At 39.0% G+C, this 27,075-nt stretch overlaps 1 protein-coding gene across 1 annotated transcript in view; it reads right to left on the bottom strand.

Annotated features, from left to right (window-relative positions):
* Positions 1–2,449: 2,449 nt before the first annotated feature.
* CEP162 (centrosomal protein 162kDa) overlaps positions 2,450–27,075 on the bottom strand; it is a 28,092-nt gene continuing 3,466 nt past the window's right edge. The window contains exons 4-24 of the mRNA XM_010179527.1: positions 26,832–26,947; positions 25,827–25,857; positions 25,308–25,430; positions 24,409–24,600; positions 24,162–24,243; positions 23,034–23,301; positions 21,951–22,218; positions 20,120–20,259; positions 19,095–19,322; positions 18,296–18,433; positions 17,291–17,403; positions 16,416–16,524; positions 14,878–15,004; positions 14,202–14,365; positions 12,276–12,380; positions 10,989–11,213; positions 9,280–9,950; positions 8,480–8,621; positions 7,418–7,516; positions 4,559–4,693; positions 2,450–2,659 (exon numbers count right to left, since the gene is read on the bottom strand). Of these exons, the coding sequence (XP_010177829.1) occupies positions 2,450–2,659; positions 4,559–4,693; positions 7,418–7,516; positions 8,480–8,621; positions 9,280–9,950; positions 10,989–11,213; positions 12,276–12,380; positions 14,202–14,365; positions 14,878–15,004; positions 16,416–16,524; positions 17,291–17,403; positions 18,296–18,433; positions 19,095–19,322; positions 20,120–20,259; positions 21,951–22,218; positions 23,034–23,301; positions 24,162–24,243; positions 24,409–24,600; positions 25,308–25,430; positions 25,827–25,857; positions 26,832–26,947 (3,686 nt within the window). The remainder of the gene's footprint in view (positions 2,660–4,558; positions 4,694–7,417; positions 7,517–8,479; positions 8,622–9,279; positions 9,951–10,988; positions 11,214–12,275; positions 12,381–14,201; positions 14,366–14,877; positions 15,005–16,415; positions 16,525–17,290; positions 17,404–18,295; positions 18,434–19,094; positions 19,323–20,119; positions 20,260–21,950; positions 22,219–23,033; positions 23,302–24,161; positions 24,244–24,408; positions 24,601–25,307; positions 25,431–25,826; positions 25,858–26,831; positions 26,948–27,075) is intronic.

A 27,075-nucleotide genomic window follows, 5' to 3' on the forward strand; every position in this document is an offset into this window, starting at 1 on the left:
AGAGGACTGCTGGCTACCAAATGGTGGGGCTTCTGTCTGAGCTGCAGCTCGGTCTTGTTCCTGCTAACAAGATCTGGGGCTCCTGCTACATGTGGCTTTTATAGCCTATTTCTGGACGAGTGAGCTGCCTTCGATGGTTGATCTATTCTCTTATCTTGTTTCTTTTGCCACACTTGAAAATGCTTTTGCTGCTTAAATGAGGGGCAAGTCTGTGTAGAAGAAATATCCATCTCTTCTGCACTTGAGATAGGAAGCTTATTTTTAAAGCATTTAAAACAGTTTCAGAGTAATGCAGATCTGGTTTTAGAAAAAGAAAAGCTTACTGTTCCCATTGGGATAACCAAAGCTTTGCTGCTGCTGCTACCTTAAATCTTTGTGGCTTTTGTTTAGGTGCAAAACTAAGTATTCATGTGTATGGATGCCGGTGATGCTTAATGCCTTGATGAAAGGTATTAAATAAAATGAACAAGGGCTAATACCAACTTCACTTACAGCACATTTGAATTGTATTCTTATGTCTTTCTGAAGCATGTATTAGTCCTGTAAAGGTATTTAAGTGTTTCCTTCCTGCTTCTGTTCTTCCCTGTCTGCTTTTTGCAGAAAAATAACCTGGCAGTCCCCATGTGAGTTCAGCAGCGCTGTGGCAACAGTGCAGCCTGATTCAGCTTGCTGCTCTGCCTCTGCATTAGAGCAGAGTCAAAGGCAGACACAGAAGCTTTCTCCAGTCTTCAAAAGCAGTTATTTCAAACCTGTTCTTTCTTTCTTTTTCCATTTTAAGAACTAATAGACATGATGTTTTGTCTCAGGAGAAAGTGGACTGGCATAATAAATACCAGCTTTGTATAACAGGTTTTAAAAAAGTATCTTTTCCCAGAAAACCAACATGAGTTGGTTCACTGTGAAGTGAATAGAAAGTGTTTCCTGACCAGGAAAATCCTTTAAAATGAGCACTCTGCATTTAATGGTGTTTGAAAATGGAATAATTGCAAGTTTTCTTACTGCTTGGGCTGTTTGCTTCAGAGCCTTTTCTCAAAATTCACTATAAATACAGCACCTGTCATAGATTTAACATCCCAGTGAGCTCCCCTAAGGTTAAACATTTGTTTGTTTGCATAAACATGTGTTGCATTCTGTAAGACCTTACTACATCAAGTTATGTATCCTGGCTTTCAAAGGTAGATATATACTTGTGAAATGTTTTTCTGTGTAAACAAGTTTTAGCTGTGTACCTTTTATAAAAAAACCCCAACAACCCAAAAAACCTAACAAACTAAACCCTACAATGTAAAATCCCAAAATGCCTGCACTTAGAAAATAAATGGAAAGGTAAAACCATGAACTTCTCTGCTAAACTCCAGTGATGTACAGTCTCTGATGCTGAAAGGGTGAAGTAAATGATGGGTATTTGTAATGCAATTCAGCATTTATGCTATAGATCATGAATCCTTCAATACTGACATTTTTTTTTGCCACTGATTAAGGACTCTTCACAGGCTCCTGGCAAAGGAAGAATTCAAGTGTGCAGTTCCCTTTCTGCTCTGCCTTACCTTGGCACTGACAGATGGCAAAACTGAATAAAGCACCTGGAGAGCTGGACTGAACTTACCTGGCAGGCTCCAGTACTGACAGGGAGCAAGGACGGCACAGAGCGAGAGCCTTTCACCACATGTTCTCCAAAAAAAAACAAGAGCTGGAGGCCTGTGCTTTCTCATTTTTGGGCAGGAGGTATGTAGTTAGCTGTATGAAAGGCTAAACATCACCATTCAAAGCTATTGGAGGAAGTTCTCAAAATAGTGAGGGCAGCACTTGATGCATGGCCTCCCCTTTCCTGCAGAACTGGATTTGCACAGCTAGTGCTAGTATACAGTGCTGTGTTGGTTTTTTTTCCCAGAACAGGTTAAATAATGGATATAGTGGCAGACTTCAAAATATATTATGTACTGTCAAATAAAGTCTTCAGCCATGAGAACCTATTTAATTTGTTACATGAACAATTCTGATTTGTTTCAGAATACTTGAAATAATAGAACATGGTACTTATGTCTCTGCTGCAACTGCCAGGGTGAGACCTGATCCTCTTCTGCACACCCTATTTTCCTCTCTTGCAGTGAATGTCTTCTCTGGCATCCAGGTCACTGAGTCACCCTGCCAGCTGCTCACTTCATTTCCTAAAAGCTTCAAACATGGCAATTCAAATTATTTTACTCCAGCTGCTGTGCTGTAAACAGATGAATTCCAGCTAAACATAAGGCAATGAGTCAAAAGAAATTATGTTTAAAATTCTTTTAATCCATTCATTATAATGCATGATGAAATACTGTGGCATAAGAAAAGGGAAAATATAGATGGGAGTAGGTAATTGTTACTCTGAAAGATCCAACTGCCATCCTCAGTGGAATACAGTAAAAGCCAATGACCTGTTTTGCTCTGTTTCAGGCTGTTTTTCCCCTTAAGCCTGCTGGTGAGTCAAGAACTGACTGGAGTCAGGGGCAGGAATAACAACCCCTTTTTTCTGCAGTTCACGTAAAACATCCAATATTGAATCCAACTCCACTCGAAATTTCTCCAGTTCTTGGTTCTTCCGCTGTGCCAATCTTCGCCACTTCTCAACCTCACGGGTTTGCCTTGCCTCAGTGATCTGTTGGCTTAGTTGGGCTGCCTGCAAATTAGAAGCAAGTCAGTACTGGGACTTCTTAGCTTGTCAGATACTCGGCCAACATTGCCCCTTTGCCAAAATACACCACTGCATTGTATTTGCTGCTCAGTCTCAAAGCCCAGTGCTCGCATTAAGTGGAAACAAGTCCTGAATATTACAGAAATCATTCTGATAGCAGTAAGTTCTTTTAAATACTTGCATTAATGACAGAAGGGTAGAATCCATTACTAATGAGCCTCAGGAGAATTTAACTTATCCTCTCTAAAGCAGCAATTAAAAGTATGAATATTTAAGGCAAAGCTGAGCCTATACCATAACCCTTCTGTAATTAAAATGAACCTTTTAAATTACCATTTAAAGTAATTAATTAAAAGAACACTGTGCAAGAGAAATCAAATCTGAATGACATGGTCTGGGCTACCACTGTATTTTAAAAACTGCAAGTTCATATTTTCTGAGGATATGAATTATGTGGATATCCTGTAGCCACAAATGTCTGAAGTTGCTGATGAAAGTTTGAATTAATTTTTATATGAATCCATGGCATAATCCTAGGTACCAGAATCTCCACACCACTATTAATTGTAATAGATTCTTTAAGGAAAGCTCTGTTACTTCAAGGTCATAATAATTGTGTCTGTAGTTTGACACTATGGAGCATAATGTCTTTTTGTTGTTGTTTTGTGACTCAAAAGCAGTATGTGGCAGACTGCTGCAAGATGTTTCTGTATTTTTAATGCAGCTTTTTCAAACAGGACTTCTAGGACTAGAAAATAAAATGATAGTTCACAGAATCACAGCATGGTAGGGGTTGGAAGGGACCTCTGGAGATCATCCAGTCCAACCCCCCTGCCAGAGCAGGATCACCCAGACCAGGTCACACAGGAACGTGTCCAGGCGGGTTTTGAATGTCTCCAGAAGAAGGAGACTCCACAACCTCTCTGGGCAGCCTGGTCAGTGCTGTGTTCAGTTGAGGAATAGATCACAGCGTAACAAACTGCATTACAAACTGATCAGTTTTTCAATACTTGGCTTTCATTGTGGAACTGAAATATGAAATAACCGAATTACTCAAGGGACTCCTAGAGGTCCTGCAGTCCAGCTCTCTCCTAAGCAGGGCCTCCATAGATGAGGTTGCCAGGAAGTTGGGAATGACTCATATCAGGTACACAAGTAATCTTAATGCTCACATGTGAGACCGCATCTGGAATATTGCGTTCAGTTGTGGGCCTCTCAGTTCAAGAAGGACAGGGAATTGCTTGAAAGAGTCCAGCACAGAGCCACAAAGATGATGGAGGGAGTGGAACATCTCCCTTCTGAGGAGCAGCTGAGGGAGCTTGGTCTCTTTAGCTTGAAGGAGGCTGAGGGGTGACCTCATTCAAGTTCATAAATTTGTAAAGGGTGATTGTCAGGAGGAAGGAGCCAGGCTCTTCTCAGTGACAGCCAATGACAGGACAAGGGGCAATGGGAGCAAGCTGGAGCATAGGAGGTTCAACCTGAACATAAGGAAAAACATTTTTACTGTAAGGGTGACAGAGCACTGACCAGGCTGCCCAGAGAGGTTGTGGAGTCTCCTTCTCTGGAGACATTCAAAACCCGCCTGGACATGTTCCTGTGTGACCTGGTCTGGGTGATCCTGCTCTGGCAGGGGTTGGACTGGATGAGCTTTGGAGGTCCCTTCCAACTCCTGATACTCTGTGATTCTCACAGCAAGGAGGCACTGATTTGCACTGCATCTACATTCACTTGCATCCACAGGCACCAAAGACAAAACCATGGTTGTATCAAAAAGTACTTGACCCACTCTAGCGTGAACTAAGTGAGCCTGCGAAATACCATAAAAATCACATTTAAACTGATAAATAGTTTTTGAGAAGTGAATGCAGATGTACTCTGCTGTACCTTTTGAATTTCTTGCTCTCTTTCTGCACGTCTGGACTCTATATTCTTGATTTTCTTCTCCAGGCACAAGAAATGTTTCATTTCAGGACTCTGGCTCTCCTTAGCCTCTCTCAGTTCTTCCAACAATTTTGTCACCTACAGTTTGAGAGAATCGGTGAAAATTGTTATCATTGTGTTAAGTGGTGTGTAAAACTGATTCCTTTCAGTGTATTTTTGGTGCTGAATCATTCCATTCAAAAGCTGCAGAAAAAGGAAGACATAAAAGGGAACTCTCCTTTACTCAAAAGCTTAAACAGGGCCTCAGTGACTTAGATTAGGATCTTTCATTTGTGAGAAGTGGCCTGAGGATATGAAAATCCAGCCCTGTTCATAATATGTAACAAAGTGATTATTCACGGTCAATTTTTGTATTTCTAAATGTACTAAAAAATTAATAGAAGATATGATTAGATTTTCTTACACAGTCCCCTCTCACAGCCTGGACAAAGATCAAATATAAAATGCACCAGTGTATTTCTGAGGAATAAATTAAGAAAAGACACACTGCTAACAGCCACGATTACAAAACTCCTTTGGTCTAGTAACTGCCAGGTCAAATCAACCCTACCAGTGATTTACAACCCATTTCCTAACCCCCCAGAAATTCAGGTAAGTTTTCTTACAAAGCTCTACGGGTCTATTCTCATTCTTTGCCTGTTTTAAGTAACTTGATATTTCTTCACTTAGCATCCTAAGACTTCTTGGGTCACTTTCTTAATGTGTATAAGGAAACTAAAGTGAAAGCTTTGATGTCTTTATCCTTTATGATAATCCTTAGCTCCCCTTACCCAGAGACGCTGACACTCTTCACACACTCAGCCATCCTTGGCTCTCTGCTGCTGAATTCAAGTACCGGGAAGCTTTGTGTACTTCAGAAGATGTTGCCACTCTTACTGAGAAGTCACTCCAAGGTAGCTTGCTGTTATTTCAATTTTTCTAACATGCTTTTCTAAAATAACAAGGCCTGTAGTATTCCATTTTTGCCCGGCCATTACTCCAGCAGCTCTGAGCCTGTGGACCCCTTTCAGCTGCATTTGTCAGAGGAGCAGAAGTCTCTGTTTCATAAGTTCTGTGAAAATGAGTGTCTGCCACGTGTCTGCCAAGTTGCCTCACCGAAGGGAAGGACTGAGTGTGATGGCAAGCGCACAATTAAATACAAGCAAAAAACCCAAACATTTAGGAAAGGTGTTATGAAGGGGGGGAAAAAAGCCCCAGGAGAAAATGGGCTCTATATATTTCGCCAGCAACAGAACTATGTTAAATACAAAGCTGTCTGCGTACAAGCTGTTATGCAAGAGACCATTTTAGACACAAAACTCAAACCTATTACAAATGGAGGTGCTTTTCCCTATCGTGACTTAATTCTGTTTGCAGATTTGGCTGCCTTCTTTTTTCAGCTCAACTTATTTAACCACTTAATGCTTAAAATGTGCTTTATAAGCAGCACAGCAAGCATGCTAGAAGGCAAAGGCAAGGCTTGTCTTTGACATTTCTCTCTGTAGACTCTTGCGATGATTTTTGTAACAAGGGCACTCCATTGCATCTCAAGTGCCAGCACCTTGAACTCAACCTGCAACGTGAGTGAGGTGGGATGATCATTCTCTTAACCATCACTGCCAGTAATAATCTGTAAAGCAGTCATAGAAGAAGCAGTAACGTTGGTCTCATTGTACTCCCATCCTGTTTTCCCAGGAGAAAGTATTGTATATATTGAGATCACTGGAGTGAAACAAGCTTTGTGTGGCAAGGCAAAATTTATCATTAGATTCATAAGATGAACCTAAAGCTTGTTTAAATCTTTCTAGCCTTACAAACCTTCCCTCTTCTACAGATACTTCACAACGGAGCTGGAGTTCTGCGTGGGTACAATAAATACTGAATGAGTTTAGTGAGATTAAGTATGTACTAAACCTATACCAATATTTCTCATTTCTTCTAAATAAAGGCAGCAAACAAGATTAAATGTCTGGAGTTCTCAGTTCCTTACCAAACAGGAGAATTCTTCTTAACAACTGTTGCAGGTTAATGACTGTATTATCAAAATGAAGTTAAAATTAGCAGTGTTCATACACCAGGGAGAGGGTGAATTAAGCACGGGCACAGTGCTAGGAGGATGTATCCTGTCCTCCTGAACAGGAGATGATAAAAAAAGATTGGCAGCACTGAACAACTAAAGCGTAGCCAATGGTTGAAAAAGCTTGAGCTAAAAGACAGCAATTTTACACAATATTAACCCCAAAATGAAAACATGAACAAGTGTATTTTTTAGATTATATGCTATTAATATAAGTAGAGGATTAGGAAAAATCTAGATGACTCTCTTAAAAACCAGTGAATTTCAGAACTGTTACAAGTAACTTTCTCTTCTTAAGAGACCTTAAGATTCAGAGATACCAAAGGAAAAAACCAAGAAAATAATCAGTTTTATAGCAATGAAGGATGAAAAAGAGGAAGGCTTTCTCTGAACAAAGAATTTGAGAACAATAATAAAATATCCTCTTAATAAAGAAAAAGTCCTGTGGTCTATTTACTACCCATCACAACTCTCAAAGAAGAGGCCATGAAAGCTTGGATTAACCTGCTGATGAAATAGTTTTAAAAAATAATTAAAAGAGGCCAAAGTTCCACCTTCTGCTCTGTGCTGTTCTCTTGCTCACATTAGAAAAATACATTGCTTTCTCAGGTATAATTGATGTAGAAACAACTGACAGAGGTACTGTTTCTATGGCTTGTTTTACTATACGTTATTTGAGGCTTTTCAAGGATGAAAGTAAACTCTTTTCTTAGAATGAGGTACCCCCAATGCAAGTTTAAACATACCTCTTTTTGTAGGAGTTCCTCTCGCATCTGTGAAACTAAAAGGGCCTCCTGATGTCTCTGTTGTTCACTCATTTTTTCTTTGAGATGTTTTATTAATATCTACAAAAAGATTAAAAATAATTTGTCATTAATGTAGATATCCATGACATGTGAAGACTTATGCAGGGAAAACACACCAAAAATATACTCACTGCTATAGTACTGCAGTGTAAGTGATGCATGTACTAACAATACTACCTCTAACATACATAGTATGACATACACAGTATGTGTAAACAAGTCTCAATCTTCAAGTTACTTTTCTCAGTTAAGAGTTCTGAAATAATCTGAATGCAGTAGCTCTTTCTACCTTCACACCCTGTGTAAAGCTTCTACCAAAATTTTAATGCACAAATATAATCACAGGCCCAGGGTCCTCATGGGGAACTTCAACCACCCTGGTACCTGCTGGAGGAACAACTCTGCACAGCATAAGCAATCCAGGAGGTTCCTGGAGAGCACCGATGACAACTTCCTGACCCAAGGGACAGAGGAGCCAGTGAGGAGAGGTGCTCTGCTGGGCCTTAAACTCACGGACAAGGAAGGGTTTGTTGGGGATGTGAACGTCAAAGATGACCTTGGCTGCAGTGATCGTGGGATGGTGGAGTTCAGGATCCTGACAGGGGGGAGCAGGCCAAAAAGCATGATCACAACCCTGGACTTTAGGAGAACACTTTGGCCTCTTCAGAGTCCTGCTTGAAAAAGTCCCATGGGATGGGGCCCTGGGGGGAAGAGGGGCCCAAGAAAGCTCTCTTCTCTCCATGTAGATACTCAAAAGGCATCTGGACATGGTCCTAAGCAACTGTCTTTAGATGACCCTGCTTGAGCAGGGGTTGGACAAGATGACCCTTGACTCAGAGGTCCCTTCCAAGCTCGGCCATTTGGTGAATACAGTGGCACAGGCCCATTTTTTTTAAAAAAACCAGATCCTACTTCAAAGAAATATCAAGTTTATAGTAATACAGAAAGAAATAACTTTAGCAGATATCTATATGCAAAATAAATGTATCTACTGTATCTTACCTCTTGCGTTGAAATTCTGCGGTTTAGTTCAGCTACTTTAGAAGCTGAATGCTCCTTTGCATGCTGGCAAAGGATCCTCTCCACTTCCCTCTGATGGGAAGCTTTCAGAGATGCAATGTATTCTGCTGTGTCTTCCTGTATCCTGAACAGAGCGAGAGGAAAAGAAGATGCAGTAAAGCAGCTACGGACAGATCTTCAAAAATGCAGCAAAGCTTCTCACTTGAATATATAAAATATAAAAAATGTTCAAGGTGGCATGTCTGTGATTTCATAACAAAACCTTGCAAGATAGCACCACCATTACTTCTGCTCTGGAGGGATGATGGTGGGAAGCCTACAATGTTGGATACGTGCCCCTTAACCAGAGGTAGCTAGAATACAGAAAACTCAGCCAATCATCTTTTTTGGCTCCTCTTATAAAAAAAAAGGGAGAGAAAATAGGTGCTTTGAATCACAACACAGCTGTCCTATTTGAGGTATCTCTTTCAGAACAGAATGTGTTGCAATCTAGGTATGTCAAATTCCTCTAACTGTGAAGGGATCCAAGGGAGACGAGGTGAAGTGTAAAGTTTTACAGTTGGTCAAGTAAATCCCACTGAAAGCATACCCCAGTTTGAAGGAAACTGTATACCAAATATTAATGATATACATCGCAAACACAAAGCATCTAAAGGAAAAACCACGATGAAGTGTAGTGTTAATAATTAATATAGGTTTGCCTGCAGAAACAATCCTGATAGTGCACGCTCTAAAAAAACCCAAAACAATGAGGTTTTTAAAGGAACATGTTGAGCATTTACCTTCGTATGTTATTTTCAGAGTAGGCCAATGCTGCCTGAGACTTCACCCTCTGCTGGTTCATTTCTAGAGACAATCTTTCCAGCTCCTCTTTCAGCTGGGCATTTTCTTGCAGAACTTCTGCGAGATTATGATCAGAAAAGGTCTGTGGTTGGTAAATTTTGTCATCGTTGAGAACGCTTAGGAAAGGTTCACTGTTGCTGGAATTCCTTTTATCTGCTGCTGAGGTGTTCCTTTTCAAGATCTCTGTAGAGTTTTCCTTATGATCCGTTTTATTTCTCAAATTATTATCAGACAACATCGCCATCCTTTCTTTTTGAAGTTTCTCTACAGTTTTTGTAAGGTCTTGTATTTCTCTATTTTTGGTGGCCAGTTCTTCATTCAGTTTTAAGACTCTGTCTTTCGTGTAACCTTGTTTCATTTGAGAGTCTGTGGACTCTAAGTCTTTATTATCCTTTTTACTTCTGAGTTTTAATTGGGCATTTTGACTTTTAAGGTTTTCAATTTCTGTCTGCAGGTTTTTAACGGTGATCTGATGGCTCTTCTTTAGATCCTGAAGCTCCTGTTCCAGTTCTGTAGGACTGGCTTTATCACCACTCAGTTTTGCTGATTCACCCATAAATTTGTAGGAAAGGAGTTGCTCAAGCTCCACAAGTCTTTGCTCATACTGGATCTAAGGGACAGGAGTGGGAGGAGGGGAAGAAAAAGCAGTTTCTTCAAGTGTACTTTTATATTAGCTCTTCCTATTATTCTTTAAAGTTACGGCACATCTGAAGCAAGGTTTCACAGGACAGGATACACATCAGTATTACTGACAACACTACCCAATCAGTTCAGAAGTGAGCGAGTAGAAAAAATTATGTGAAGCAAACTTAAGTCTGCTGTAAAACAGAATTACTCAAAACATTCACTACAAAGTAATCCTCTACTCACAGTGAATGCAGTATCGATGGGAAAGAAAATCAAACTGAGAAGAAACTATTTTATTTTTATATGATGGAGTTCTCTTCAGATGTTACTCACTTGGACAAGCAAACATCTTACTTTAATACAGCAAGTCATCCCTAATCTTTTATTTGTCTGTCATGTGTTTGCTATGTGTCAGCTTGCAAACATGACTGCCACGTACCTCAAAATTGCACTTCACATTTTTAAAGGATAACCTCTGAGGAAAGCACAGTGAGTTATTCACATGGAGAAAAGGAGGAACAAGTGGCCAGTGCTTTCCTTTCCTGCTCATCAAGTACCGGTGCAGTTCACCTCTTCCTTGAAGTAAAATGCCTGACTCCCAAGCTTCCTAACACAAGTCCCAAGACTCGCTCTGGTGTAATTTTTGGATAGCATGTTCAGTGCTCCCAGTCGTTCCTTGCAGAAATGCCTGGACAGCAGCGCTTTGAAACCACAGCCTTGGGTACAGCAAGGAATTAGGAGAGCAGCTACTCTGACCCACAGGATGAAATCCACTTGTCTTAACTGTAAGAATTAAATTATTATGCCTCAGGAACCTGTCCTCTCAGTTTCAACACTACTCTAACAATGTCAATGCTCTTTTTATCTTAGGCGCTGCAGCCACCAAAATTCTGGTTATAAATTCTTTTCTCTCTTCAGTGTGGTTTTGCCTTCAGTTTTCACCACTACTCTGTGTTAGACCCCAGTACCCTTGTGACTATCAGTTGCAGAGTAGATTCACCAACAAGCCACCAACTTTTACCTTTATCTTTTGAAATTGTTGTTCCATGGCACGGAGACTTTTTTTAGCTTCATCATCTTTCCCTTCAAGTTCCATTTCTAACTTTTTTATTCTTCTCTCCAAAAAATCAACCGTGTTTGTTTTAGCTGAGAGATCATTAGTTTTCTCAGCTGCAGCAGCAGCATAAATCAAAGCAGGCAAAGAATTTGGATACCTTCTTCTTATAATTCCTTCCATTTCTCTGATCTATCAGAAAGAAAATTCAGTCACAAGTCAAGAAGAATAAAGTTCTGATGAAAAGTGAACTGAAATAAATGACAGAACATTAACATCTCATTCACTCAAGCTGGGTGAAGAATGAAAACTAGAGATGCATATGTTGAGAATTTTTTACATTTATGTTATTTTTTACAGAAAAGCAAGACTCATCATCTCTTACTGAATGACTTATACATTATTGTAAACAAAATACTGCTCTGGTCTTCAGATTGGTTTATGTCAAATAGAGCTTTTATTTACTTTCTTAGCACTTAAAATTTATATTTCTCTTAATGCTTTTCAAGTATTTGCTTTTTTCTAGACTTACATTCACATTCTACTTTTCCAACTGTTACAGAGGTATTTCATAACAGTATTGACATTATTCTCCCAATAACAGATTGCATACCTTTTATTCTGGAGTCTGCAGTAAAATAAAACAGCTTGCATGCAAGACTAATAGCAAGCTGCTCTTTTCTCTATGGATAAGACACTCTTTGCATTAGAATACTGCAGAGGCTCTTTCCCATTTGTTCCACATCCCTACCAAATGCTGCTGCCATCTCCTAAAATTCAAAGGCCCACTTCCACCTGACTTTTTCTCAGTAGAAACACAGATTTTAAGGTCTATATTCCCCCCGTTTTCCTGAATCTTGTAGTAATCCAGTAAAATTTAAACCCCTACTCCTGGACCAACTTGATTGAAATTGGTCATAATGTTAAGAGGTTACTGAACATAGAGTAAAGGAGTCTTACAAGATTAACAGAGAGCTTGTGTGTGCTTTTGCCCTCTTGCCCCTTTCTGAGAAACTCTAAAGAGTATTTAAATGTTAGAGGATTTTAAAAGGGATATCAGTAAACACCTTAATAGGACACAGAAGCAGAAAAGCCCTTTGTAAGGAAATAATTGCAGCTTTTTGTGTAGAGTGCTCCATAGCACAAGTTACTTTACCATAGGGCTTCATTCAATGCTTTATCCTTATGAAACAGCTGGTAAGTGTTGTAAGAGATCTTATCTGAAATAAAGGTTAAATTAAGCCAGTTGCATACTTGTCGCTCAAGATCCTGAATTCTTTTAGCATCTGCTGTTCTGTCTCTCAAACGTTTCTTCTGTTGCATGCACTGCTCTCCAGCTTCAGCTCTGAGCTTCTCAACCTATCCAATTTATAAGAAAATAAACTGAAGTACATATTCAGAGACACTGTCCTGGAGTACAACAGTAAGCATTTCAAACGCACGCAATATAATGGAAGTATTCTGTAACTTAAGTGGTAATAATAATTTCTGTATTAACCAATTCTTCAGGTTCTTAAAGCCACTTAAGATGAAAAGGAGCCGAAACTAGCTACAGAAATCTAGAGAAAAACTTCAACTCTGGGACATTCTTGTCTTCAGAGCAGTAAATCTGCTTCTATCATACTTGCAGTATGCAGGCTTGGTTAATAAGCTATAATATAAAGTATTATAGTACATTAACTGAATTCAGGGTGAGTTAAGGAAATAGTCTGTGATTTGCAATGCCATGCTCTATGATGAAATATAGAAACAGCCAAAAAGCAAGGTTATGCTGAACCTAAATAAATGCTGACTCCCAGGACCTGGGGAAGGAATTGGATAGCTAATGCTCCTGCACTCACATAAAGTCTGGCCATGAAGACTCAAAGCTTTAATTTAAAATTGAATTTCCTACCTTTATCAGCCACTATGATCACTGTACAGGGATATTACACCTCATATAGTTGGAAGCATTCCTATCTTGATTTCTCTGTTACACTGGCAACGTTAGCATAAGTAATGCTTTTATGCCAGCAGAGTTTAACTAATTCAATTTTTTCTATGAAGTCAAAGCTCTTCATTGTTTTTAAACACCAGGCCATTCTGGAGAAAATGCAAATAAATGTATTTTCTTTCTGAGCAATGATACATTGGATCAAAGTTTGATATGGTAGTGTTTGAGGGATGTCCTTTCCTGACTGCCCCTTCAGAGAATCACAGAATCACAGAATATCAGGAGTTGGAAGGGACCTCCAAAGCTCATCCAGTCCAACCCCCCTGCCAGAGCAGGATCACCCAGACCAGGTCACACAGGAACACGTCCAGACAGGTTTCGAATGTCTCCAGAGAAGGAGACTCCACAACCTCTCTGGGCAGCCTGGGCCATGCTCTGGCACCCTCACAGTAAAGAAGTTTTTCCTCATGTTCAGGTTGAACCTCCTATGCTCCAGCTTGCTCCCATTGCCCCTTGTCCTGTCATTGGCTGTCACTGAGAAGAGCCTGGCTCCTTCCTCCTGACACTCGCCCTTTACAAATTGATAACCATGAATGAGGTCACCCCTCAGTCTCCTCTTCTCCAAGCTAAAGAGACCCAGCTCCCTGGAATGCACCTCCTTTCATCTGTGACCTCTAATAAAACACCATGAAAAAATCCCAAGAACATTTTATCACTGGTAAAATTTGTTATTTCTATGAATCTTAAGTCAAATCTACTGACAAGCAGGCAATGCAAGTCTCAGAACTATTCACAATTCATGTATTAATTGTGCTTGCTTTTTATGTCCAGTGTTTTGTTTTTTTCCTCCCTACTATGGCAACCAGAGAATTCTTCTAAAGAAAAAGCAGAATTTAGAACAGGTACTTGAGAGAAAAAATATAAGTGTTGCCTATGCTACAATGGAGTAGAATTGAGGAAGAGAATGACAAGAATGATGTTCCAATTTGTTAGTGTAACAATGGACTTCCTTTTCCTAGTCAAGAAATTTGCAGGTTTTAAGGGAAAACATTATACACTTGCAATTCTCACTACATATGCAGTAATGTTCATTTTGCACATAGAGACTCCACATTCGATTTAGAGCCTATAAAGAGTTCACGTGTTTTTTCTTGGAAAAAAATTATGGACGGAATTACATTACACTTATCACTAGAAAATAAATAATGTAATGTTTAAACTTCCTAGATAAAGCTAGATATCATCACCTCTAGTTTTAGTTTCTCAATCTCTTCCCTTGCAGCTTTAAGACGGGCTGCATCTTTATCCAAAAGATCTTGATTTTCTGCATACCACTGAAGTCTTCTTTTTAAATGTGTTATTTCCTGCTTGTATGATTCTTCCATAACTTTAAATTCATAGGACTTCTCACCTACAAGAACAAAACACCCTTAGCATCGTTTTATTAGTAATTATGTACTTAAGAAGTAATAAGTCAACACTGTCCTTCTCAGCACTCTCATTAAGAAAGCTGAAGTCAAACTCAAAAAAAAGAGTTCTGAAAAGTGTGTTAGGTAAAAAATGGGCAAGATCTAAATGGGAGACTAAGATGCAACACAGTAGATCTTTTTCTTATGAGCAGAGTTGCCATATAAATGGGATCCTCTGTTTTCCATGCCCAGTGGGAGACAGGCAGGACATCAAACTTAACAGGCAACAAGAAAGAGTTTGGCTGCATACAAGAAAAAGCTTTCCAACAGAGTGCCAAAGGTACTGTAGCACATCCATCACTGTATGCTTTTATCAGAAGTTTAGACAATATTTGGAAAGGGTCTAAATGCATTTGTCTAAGTAATATTTTAATAAGAAGCAAGTTGTGGCTACAGATTTATTCAGTGAAGCACAAAGTAGGCAAAACTATTCAACAAAATGAAGGTGCTTTACCTGATGTGGATACAATTTGGGCTTTAGCTAAATCTCTCTCCTTCTTTGCTTGTCCCAAGTCTACCTCGAGGGCTTGCTTATCTTGTTTGAGACGTCTTATCTCTTCTTGTAATTTAGTTTCTTCCTTCTGAGTTTCAGAGGAAGTGGCAAGAAAAGAAAAACTAAACACACATTGTCATACAAACAACCTGAACATACTTTTTCACTATAAAAGTTTTAAATCGTAACAGCTGTGTCAGACCATGGCAGATTCTCTAGTTTTGGTATTATTCTCAGGCCTTGCTATAGCAAAGCATGGGAAAGCTTAAGCTAAACATTGGAAAAAACCCAATATTTTTAATAAGTCTTAAATAACTGTCTTAAAGTAGAAAATCTGTGCTTTTTGAGAAGGTCAGTAAAGAGAATGGCTTTACTTATTTTTAAGACTTAAGACTGTAGCTTAAAAGGGCAGATTATTCCCCAACAGATCACTTTACTACATTGTTTCTCACCATTTCCTGCACGTACCCTCCGTTCCATTTCTTTTTATGTGATCACCAGCAAAATTCAAGACTAAGCAGGATGAAGGGACTCGGTGCCAGCCTCTGCAGACAGAGGCCATTGGTCCTAGGGATTCATAGGTAAGGGGAGCAGCAGCTGTGGGAGCTGAGATTTTGGGGCCAGCCACTAAATACACGAAATGTGTGTAGGGCCAATATGTGCATGTATTTGTGTTAATTGCTAGTGAACTGCTATCCTGATCCGCTGAACACAGATCATGCCCGACCATGTTAGTGCTGCGTGTCTCTCCATCTTTGGATTTGTGTTCAGTCTCACGACAGGCTGGACCTAAGGACAGGGAAGTGCACCAGCAGTATCCATGAGGTTGGAATTCGGGGAGGCCCTGGAGTCTTGAGAGCCCAAAGTCATCTCTATCAGACCAGGAGCACCTCTGCTGGTCCTGAAACTCACTGGATTCAGATCCTCCAACCTAACCAGTTAGGGGTTTTCTTTTTAAATAAAAGAAAAACAAAGAAAGAGAAGCTTTTAACTTCTCTCTGGTCTAACTATCAGAGGAAGCATCTACCAAAACAGTCCCCACATGCAGTAAGCAGAACAACAGAAGTCCCTGAAAATCTTTAATTTTTAACATGAAGCTTTCTAAACCTCCTCCTTCAAAACCACAAGCATCTGTAGGATTACAAAAAAGTTTTCACTCCGATGTTCTTTTCTAGAACTCACTTGGTACAGAGCAGGGACAAACACTCTTGTGGATTTGTGTTATGTGGTAAAGCTATAAGGGTCTCAGTACTTTCTGCAAGCTCTCACAAGCTATTTCAGATTTGCCAGTAGACATGGCAACACTGCACTTCTCTCAGTGAATCTGTGCCTTAGGGGATTTCTTTTTGAGTTCATCTGATGAGACATTTGTGGCACGCAAGTGTGCCAAATAATACCACGCTCCACTACTTTCTTAATTTACATTATATGTCCACAATACGGCTGGTTATGCGTTTTTTGGTAAGAACACATGAAAGCCAGGCTTGGCATACACCTACCTGTGCTGCTCGAAGCTCTGAAAGCAATTCTGTGAAACTCTGATTTCTGGCTGGTTCAGGATCCTGCATGATCCGTGACGGGTTATTATTTGTCTTCTCTACCTTTTCTCTAAACAGTAACAGCAAAAATACTTATGCAGTGTGGTGACTTGGAGTACTTACAGTGGCATACTAAAAACCAAACACAAACTGACTCCCTCCTCCCACGATACTACAGAGTCAGCCTGTGCAGGCTGAAAGCAAAGAAATCAGCAACTATGCAGCACATTGTTATACCAAAATATTTCACCTGTAAGGTGAAATCTGCTCACCCGGCACAAACTTGTTTCTTGGGACTACAGAAGGGAGGGAAGCAAAATCTACTCTGCCTTATCTATGGCAAAGGTTTGTAAGCTAGGAATACACACAATTGCTAGGTTTTTTCCTCATTGCTAGCATAGGGTACACATCTTGTAGGAACTACAGTGCAGTGAATGTAACGGCTCCTCCACCACCAGGATGTCTTGTGGCCCCGATCTACCACGTATCGTACAGCAGTACCAAAGCGTTTTGACATGTTCAGGTATTATGGCTCTGCTCACAAGGGTAGCAGACATATTACACCCTGATATGAAAAAGAATATTTTAATTTTAGCATTGAAATAGTCCTAAATGGAATACTCTACTCTTGCCACAGGTCTGCAAGATCAGCAAGAAGAATAAGAATTAAGTGCCCATAATCAACATAAATAAATTCTCAAAAGAAACAACAGAACCACAAACCCAAGAAACACTGGATAACACACATCTGAAACTCTGTGGACATTCTTCATAAATAATAATAAACAAAGCTGAAAACTTCACAGATTTTAGGTTGCATGTTTAAATAAGCCTACCTTATGGCTATTAATTCAGACATTAAACTTTGATTCTCCTTAAACATTCGTTCCTCATTTTTTTTGTTTTGGATCTGCAGCTCTTTCGTTTGTTTGTATAACCTCTCATTTTCCTAAGAGGAGACAGACAAAGTTAAGAATGTTCATAAATTACAGGTTTATCCAGTTCAAAACCAACTGTCTATGAGTTGTGTAATTTGCCTACAGAAGCAGTGGAATGTTTAACTCCAAACACTAGATGTTTAATTACTGAGTTTCTACAATGCATATCTACTTTCATTATCTTTAGGCTAAAGCAGTATACAGTGACCTCCACAAGTGTGTGCTCACTCTGGAGAGCCTAGGCCAGTTCCTCTGCAAAGCCATCCCAATACATTCCAAAAGCACACACATGGATGGGTGCTGAGATGTGAGAGCTCACAAACCATCACTGATTTGGGCTCTCACAGCCAGACTGGCAAGGCATTGTGTCTGTACCAAGAAATGGTGCTGAGCATCAGCTGGAAGCTGGTTAAAATAATCCATCTGCTTTCACAGCTGCAAGTATTCAAAAGGATTATTAAGCTTGATTATCCATTTCTACACTTGATAACTAATAAAAATCAGGCACACTAATAAGGTCTTCTTGCAATCAGCTGCTCAGATTCCTCAAAAAATACCTTAAAAACAACCTTCCAGATTTCTAATCTTGCTTAAAAATATTAGTTTTCTACTGAATTTGGGGCATAAAGTTTGTGGTTTTTTATTAGCCATAAAGTATTTTCTCAGTTCTCAACTGACAAATCAGCATATTTTTACAATTTAGAACAGTTACATGAAGTCATGGAAAAGGTCAGCCCAAACTAGACATGTGTGAAATACTTTGTAAATGTGCAATGCCCTTCACACCTAAATTTCATCCACTTTTTAGATAGCAAGATAATAGCTTTCAACAGAATAGTAACCATCAAGCAATCTTGTTTCTGAAACTGGCTAGAACACAGCTCAATGTGCTGTGTGCTATACCTTCTGGTAGCCTTGAATAATGACCTCTCGATGTTCAATTTCTTTTTGTATTTGTGTCAGTTTTTCTTCTGTGACAGGAACTGCTGCCGTATGATGGGTCCATCTCTTTTCTTTAGTCAGCTCTTCCATACTTCTTAACTTTCAGAAGGAAAAAGACACAAAATTAGTAAGAAAATCTTGTTAGCAATATGGAATCCTCTACAAGACTGCACTTTTATTATATATATATACAGGTCAATCTCTTCATTAAAATATGAAAGCAGACCAGTAAGCCAATCTTATTACTGGAGTTTTATAAAAGCATTACAAAACAGGAACAAGCATAAAAAGTTTGGGGAAAGTTAACAAAGTTTTACCCTACCTCTTCTATTCTTATCTAGACAGGAGGGTATAGTGGTATAACCCTGGCAATGTGCCATACAGACAAAACACAACATTGAAAAATGCATCAAAAAATAAACAGTATCTCAACATACAGTGCTCATCTATATAAAACGTAGTATTTGTTAATCTCTTTTATTTTTAACATAGGAGTGAATTAAATCTTCACAAAAAAAACCCGCCGCCGAAGTCTCAAAACAGCAAACTAAAGGATAACACAGTTTATCTCTGTAGGAAAAAAAAAATCATGCCTTAAGGGCAATAAATGTAACAGTGGGTAAGCATTTACAAACTAGCAGTGTGCGTGGAAATCTGGATTTCCTGCTCATTAGCAACTCATGTAAAATAACGTTAATTTAATTTTCAGCAGCACTGTTTCCCCTGTTCTATAGTAGCGGGGTACAAGACGATACAGTACCTTACTCTGAAGGACGTAGTTTTCCTGGCCCAACCGAGAAAGCTCTTTCTCATGCTGTGTTTTCAATTCTCCTATCTTTGTCTCTATTTCTGTCTCTTTTTGTGAAACCGTGCTGGTAAGCTGTTGAATCAAATCACGAGCTGCGCTCAGGTCCTCCTCCACAACTTGCACTCGTTTCAGCAAATACAGCTCTCTATCACAACTTCTGATAGGAGAAAATGACACATCCTAGTGAAGAGAAAATTTCAGGGGAACATTACACCCGGTCAATTGTTTACCAGAAATTCCACTCATCAATTTCATTTAACTGGCTTGTCTGGCTCTCAGCAACCACACAAGGCACTAGAACAGAAAAAACCCAGAGTTCTAATAGCAAAACACCCTGCATCTACTTTAATGAGCTACTTCCTCATTTCCAAAATACATATGAGGAAAACAAGCCAAAAAAACCTAGAAACAAATACCTGTCATACGAGAGCCATTATATGGCTTCCAGAATTAATCTATTATGCATCTTTTTGAAAAGCAGCAATGATTTAGGTATTAAATGAATATTTTTTTATAGAGAGAGTTTATAAGGAAGAAGGAAAATCCATCGTGGTACTGCAAATTCAGTCATCTTGGACAAGTTAAAAGATACTACTCTATATTCAATGCAATGCAAATAAGAAAAAAACCCCAAACAGTAGTGCCATTTGGCATCCATACAGAATACTTTTACTTAAAAGTTTTCATTAAAATTTTCCCCTTTTCTACACAAAATACTAATTCTTAGAAATAGTAAGTATTCCAACTTTAAGTATATAGATCCACCCAAGTAACAGAATTATCCAAGCAACCAAAAAGTGGTATGATTAGACTTGGCTATTTTAAAAGCAAAAACGTAGTATTTGACTAAGAGGAAGCTTTTATTCAGTATTTCAGCATTTGCCAATCTTGTGATTATTATTAAAAATCTAGACAAACTAGGCTTGTGAACCAAACTGTACCTGCTATCATCAGGAGCATCACTGATTGTTACTTACATGCTGATACTGCCTGCAACAATCCACAGCCTGGTGTTCACCGTTACTAACTGACTGGCCAGGCGTAACTCTGTTAATATCTCCCTTCGAAGTTGGCTCATGTGTCGCAGATCTTATTATCCTAGTAGCAAATAAGGCTTCTTCATTTAGGCAGAAAATAAAATAGAACAAAATTAAATTCAGAATTTAACGTCCTTTCAAGAAAATCTATTCACGTGATCCATCCCCTATGCACATAAATTATTTTACAACTTGAATTTTGTATTAAATATAGAAACTGGAGAGCAATGAGACATTATCGTGCAGTTTTGGGTGTTTTAGTTGATGGTTTGGTTTTTTGTTTGGTTGTTTGCTTTTTTTAAGGAAGGAACTGACAAGGTAAAACAAAACCCAAGGGGACAACTGAAACAAGTAGCTGGGTAATAAATCATTCATGAAACAAGTTCTCTGCTCGAGGAGTGGCCAGTTATCAAAGTATACAGAAATACAACTTATTTCAAGCTATGGTGAAGATAAGACACAGCAATTATCAAAATAGGAGTTTGGGGTGCAGCCAGCATACAAAGACATGCAGCATCTATTTATTGCATTCAAATAGCAGCTTGACTGGACATGAAAGATTAGGGAAGTTCCCCCTATAGAGTAACTAACACACACGGAACTCTTCACACCGTAGTTCTCTGAAATACAGATAGTAACTGCAACTGCCATTTCATTTCTGCCTACAGCAATTTAAGCTAAGAGCTCCTGCTTCGGAATGTTACACCTGAAAACAAACAGGCAATGATAACTGTCCAAATTTAACACTTTTTACATTTTCCCCTCACAAAGGCACTCCCTGAGCACTGATGATCAGGGGATCGTTTGATTCAGTGCCATTCTCTTCCCAGCTATTGAGGTCCTTGCAGAACGCAACCCCGGTGAGATTAACGTCTTGAAGTCATCCAAAACTGCTGTGGAGAATGGGTATAGCCAGAGAGGGCAGAACACGTTTGAATGAGGGTGGCGGCCTCATTTTCTCAGGATTCATCATTCACTTCACCGCCTCCATCTGCCTGTACACCCTCCTCTTCTCCAGGGAGCACCACAGCAATGCACAGAGGAACTAAGGCCCTTTAGTTTGACAGCTGCCATTGAAGCATCTCCCTAAAATGGGCGTTATCCTAAACTGCTTTTCCCAACACTACTTGCAGGGTTTTTAAAAGCATTACATGCTTGAAGTATGCCAAGACCTGGGCATCCATAAAGTTATTTTCCCATGCCTCAGAGACAGCAAACATTGACCGCAAACACACCAAGATGAATTATCTCATGAAACAATTCAGGCTTCACCCCAAAATAATAAACGTTCAGTCCTTTACTTGCAACTCAGCTTTTACAGGATTACACTGGTATTCTCCTTTCCTTAGTGTTACAAGGAACATGAACAGAAAACAGGTCTTTTTAATGCTTTCTTTGTATCATAGGAAAGCAAAAGTAAAAAGCAACAGCAGAGGACAGAAATCCAGCCACACAAACAGAAGTTAGCAAGTCAGCAAATCTTTGCATTTACTGTAATGAAAAATGTAACTTGTAGGTTTTGTTTTTTTTGAACACCAGCTTTTCCTATTGCATTGGTCCTACTGGTGAACAATAGGTGAGTCTCGAGCAAAGTGGTGGTATATGTGAGTGGAGATGAAACAAGATTACAGTGCAAAGCTGTATTTAAAAGTACTTCATTGTGTTTGGGCTTAGATTTCTTCTACAACATTTTGAAATTTTTTTTTAATGTGAAGCATGAACAGCAAAGTTCTCTGGCTCTTCAAATTCTGTTTTCTTATGATAAAATTACCTTTAGATCTTGCTTTATCTGCAGGACTTCTGACTTTCACACTGGTCTTTTTGAGAGTTTCTTTTGGTGCTTTCTTTTCATTAGCTGGAGAAGGCTGTTTTGAGAGAGAAGTGGGTTTCCCATACCCAGAACTTCTCACCACCCCATGAGGGCCATAAGAAGATTTCTTTTTAGGTAAAGATGCTGGACTTCTGATGTTCTTGTACGACGTTGGTTTAGTTGTCATTGATTCTGATCTCTCATTCTTCAAGGAACAAGACCGAGGAGCCTGTGATAGAGCACATTTGTTTAAAAGAAGTTTTAGGCTCTATTGTGATCTTAAGGCAGCTTTCACTACTAAAAGAACATGGAACCAGTTACCAGAATTACACAGCTGTAAGACTTGGGGCAATGGGAAGCATTATTTTTAACCAAATTAATAGTATGCCATTGTGCAGAATTGTACTACTTCAGAAGTATATGTAGTGCAAGTATTTTGTGCTGGCTCCGTTTAATTGCTTTGGGAAGTTGTATTACATTACAGGATCTTTAGCTTAACAAATCGGGTAGCTTGTGACTAAAGACAATCACAGAGAACACAGAAACCCAGTGATGAAGAGAGGAACCACACTAAACCTGATCAGTGAAAACAAAGCATGCAACTCCTAAGACCAGCAAATGAGACAGCTTAGCCCCTTGGCTGTGGTGGGAAACCCACCAGGATGAATCAGCCAAACAACCACTCCCTGCAACGCCTTGCAGACAGAAGCAGTGGCTGCCTGTGGGGCTGATTTAGGGGATGCAGGATGAAGATTTGGGATTGTGTAAGTCTTGTTATGGAACATTTGAGAGGATTGTGGGAATGTGCAAAACTTGAGCTGGGGGCATGGAACTGGGGCAGCCTGGGACAGGAAGAATCCCGCTGGTGCCAAAGTCCACTGGATTTGGCTACCTCTACCTAGCAATGGTAACATGGGAGGTTCAAGAAAAACTGCAACAGTCTCTCGATTTCTAAACATAAGAGCATAATCAAATGACAGGCAGTGTAAAAACATATACATTTTAAAATATAATTCCATATAGTAAAAATCTGGTTGATCTTACTTGTTTTGTTTTGCTGCCTTGTTGTGAAACCAGAGAGTCTTGTAGTGTTTTCTCTCTTAGTAAATCAGGCTGCACTTCACTGGTCTGAATTTCTCTCGCAGTCACCTCCTGAAAGTTATTGTCATTCACAGCTGTCTGCAGAAAGAGGCTCTCTTCTCTGTTAAAATTTTCAGGTAAGTTTGTCTCCCAAACCATATTATTCTGGTGCTCTTCAAAGGGTAAGTGGCTGATGAGGTCATTTGCGGTGCTGTCTGCCAGTTTCACAGGACTACAAGAGAAAGGAATAAAGTCATATGTAATAAGACTTTTGCCCTTTGCTTTTCTATCACTCTAGATAAAGTGGGACGCTTTTTCCTTTAAGTATCAGCTGCAAGCACTTCTTGAATATGAAAGAGCCACTATGCTCCTTTTAAGAACAACCTTGTGGATTCAGTTATAGAGATTCGCTCCCACGCTGGGGAACAAGAGGCATCTCCCAGCAGGGACTGTTTTTGTAGAGGTCCCAAACTCAGCTGCAAGATGAACACCTGCAAGCATGCAATTAATGCTAATAAAACAATGAGTGATAATTTCTGCTGGGCGCAGCTATGAAAGAAGCTCCCAAAACAAATTTGCTAGGCATAACCTATTTCTGACAGCTCCAGGGCCTGTGCTTTCTGCTCTAGATGCAGTAGTTGGAGCAAATCAGAAGCAGGCATAGAGTCCAGGTTAGTAAGAATCACAAGAATAAGCTGAAAAAGAGGATTTGATCTTAGATTATGGAGATTGGACAGCTAGGAGAGGATGTGGACTGAAATCCACATACAGGGAGGGGAAAGAGCAGAAGACTGGGAAAGCAGAGATCCCAGCTATGATAGCAGCAGGAGTGAGGAACACTCCTCCAAATGATTTGGCAAACATTAATGCTTACCACTCAAACAAAGTTTGGGAATCCCTGGTCTAAACCAATTAATCCTGTATATTCATTTTACATTCACTGCAAATGCCATAATGCCAGCGCAATGCATAATGAAATTTCAATATTTAATCAGGGAAAAAGACAGATGAGTTATTTAATAAACTGTTTTTCACAAATAGTCAGTGGACTTAAGTTATTACAAGTTTTGAACTGCATTCTGAAATAAATACCTTTCAGGCTCCACATCAAAACTTCTGATATTATATGAATGTTCTTTAATTGGTTTCATCAATTCTTCCACAGTAGGTAAGTCTAATTATTGAAAAAAAAAAAAAACAAAATTAAAAAAACCTTGGAAAAAATATTTATAAAAAGGACAACATTTAAAAAACGTTCCTGAAATGGAGTGTTAAACATATTACAAGTTCACTCATTTTACATGCTTGTACAATTCATGTCTTCCTTTGAGATCTTTACCTGATTCAGCAGTTGACGTGTTTTTTGAATAGATGTCGTTATTTTGTGAAACACCTTGCCCCAAGCAACCCAAGACTGCCGGTGCAGCATCATGCAGTTTTTGCTGCTCAGTGTCTCCCAAAGACTGATCAATGTGATGGTACGCCTGGTGCAACACTTCCATGTCACTGCTGGTTTGTCCATAGGAACTGGCTGTGAAAACAGCAGGCTCGTAAGAGACACTACAGGATTTTCTGGTTTGGGAAACATCTCACTGGGGCCTGTGTTTCAGTCACTAGCTTGGTCTGCTTTGTGGCAAGAACAGTGATTTCAGTTATGAGAAAAAAAATTAATACCTCATTTTTACTACAAAAATAAAGTTGTCAAGTTAATTGGCACATACTAAACAGTCTCATCTACAGTTTGCATGCCTCTCCACCCCCTACCCCCACCTCAATATTGTATCAGTACTACAACTAACAGCGTATGTGATGGAACTATTTTAACAGATACCATCAGAGCATTTCTCTGGATATAAGTGGTACACACGGTCCTACAAAGTTTGATATGAGAATGTATTTCATAATTGTGTTTAAAGCTGCCAAAGAAGAATTTTAGCTGTGATGAATAACCAAAGGAGATGGCATTTAAAAAGCAAACTGCAATGTCAAAAGCAACTTTCCAATAACCAACTGTAAAAATGGTGTCTTTTTAGCAGAAACATTACATTTTCCTGAAATATTTCCTCCTCCTTTCTAGATTTGTCACTAAAAGCCAAAGGCTTCATGTTCACCGATAACCTAAGAACACATAAAGACATCAGAGACATCTATTTTACTAAAGGAAGATTTGGGGTTTGGGTTTTGGTGTGTGGGGGGGTGGGTGTGTGCGCCTGTGTTTGTTTTTAAAGCAACCCTTACCTGCTTCATTCATTTCAATTCCACCAACTTCTTCAGGCAGCTGAAGTTCACCTAGAGCTACATCTGATGCTTCAATGGCCTTTTGAAGATCTATAGTGGAATCTTGTGAATCAAGCAATAAAACTAAAAGCAAGAAGATAAATGTTAAAGAAAACACAATTCTCTTATTTATACTCTGTCGATACTGGAATTAGAAGTGTATCAAAGCTTACCTTGATGTACTACACATGCAAAACCTGCTATATAGATTATTCTAATGCCATTAGTGGTGAACTGATTAATTACGATTGCAAGGAACAAAATCTGAGTACTGATGAGATGTAGTAAATAAAAAAAATACACTGAAGGGGAGTTTGAAGTGCTAACACGTAGATTAATTTTTAGCCATTTCAGTCCAACAGACTTTCAGTAGAACACAATCAAATCAGGTGAAAAAATATCAAAATAGTAAAAATCAGGTAAGAAAGTTTCAAAAAGTTACATTTGGTATGCTCCTACTGACCAAAGTTTCTATGTTACCTTTAGCCAGCATGCCAGCATTTGCTTCTTCCTAAAAAAAAAAAAAAAAAAAAAAGAAAGAAAAGTAATTTTTGAATTTTGGGGGAAAAAAAAAATAAATCTGTACAAACTTTAAAAGTTGGTCCAAAACTCAAGAACAGTTCTTAGAACTTAGAACTAAGCAGCTCTTGGTGCTCCAAGAATATGCACTTCTCTAAAATTCTCCTTCTGATGCCAAAAGGTACTCAAAATGCTGTACTTGTAAACCCTCTCACAAGTGACTGTGATTCTGTGATAAACAGACTAATTTTACACCTTCTCGGTTCTCTTATATTATAACTTGAGAAAAGAAAATAATGTAGCAGCAGCAAAGACATTACACTTCTATCCTGCTTGTCCTTTTCAGACATTAGAAATATTACCCTAATAAACTTACTTTAAAAGAATTTTTTAAATTTTAAAAAATTATGTATCATAGATGAACATGTGGTGCTCTATAGCTCCTTTGGTAAAAAAAACAAATCAGAATGCGTGCTTCAGGAATGCACCTGATGTGCTCCATCCACACGTGCTCCACATCAAAAGACCCGACTAAGCAAGTCAACAGTAATACCCCAAAGCTCATATAGTGTAGATTTTGGGTCCTTTGTACAAACTGCTTCTCTGTACAGAACTACATCCCTCAGTCTGTGTCACTTGGCTGGTGTACACACCACTTTAAAAGCACTGAGAGATTCATTACTATGACTACTGAGGCTAAGGCTCCAACCAGAGCTCATAATTTGTGCACTCCCAGCCACAGTTCTTAATTCAAAGGGGGAGTAAGCAGGAAAACCTGCGGAGAACTTGATCCTTTCAGTGATTTATCACAGGAAAGTGTTTATCCTTAGTAGAATAATACAGTCCCAGGATCATTATATTCTTTTTTTTCAGAGAGTACATATTAAAGTTTTACTATATTTACAGTTATATATTGCAGAACTTCTACAATTCATGCAACTCATATAAATATTTGGTAAGTTATACCTGTTCTTGAGGACTTGCATCAACTCCTGACATGATGTTTTGATTCACCTGACTTCCTTCACTTTTAAAGGCAGGATCAGCATCTGTTTCTTCTTCAAAATCTTCACTGTAGCTGCCTGAACAGTAAAATAAACATCAAATAGAATAAATATTTAAGGATGATAAAGCAGCAAGGGAAAGCTATTTCCTCTTCCCCAATCTCTTGCCTAAGAACAGCTACTGCCACTATTGCTCCTTTCACAAA

Source organism: Mesitornis unicolor, unplaced genomic scaffold (genome assembly GCF_000695765.1).
Source record: "Mesitornis unicolor isolate BGI_N332 unplaced genomic scaffold, ASM69576v1 scaffold14092, whole genome shotgun sequence".
NCBI lineage: Eukaryota > Metazoa > Chordata > Aves > Mesitornithiformes > Mesitornithidae > Mesitornis > Mesitornis unicolor.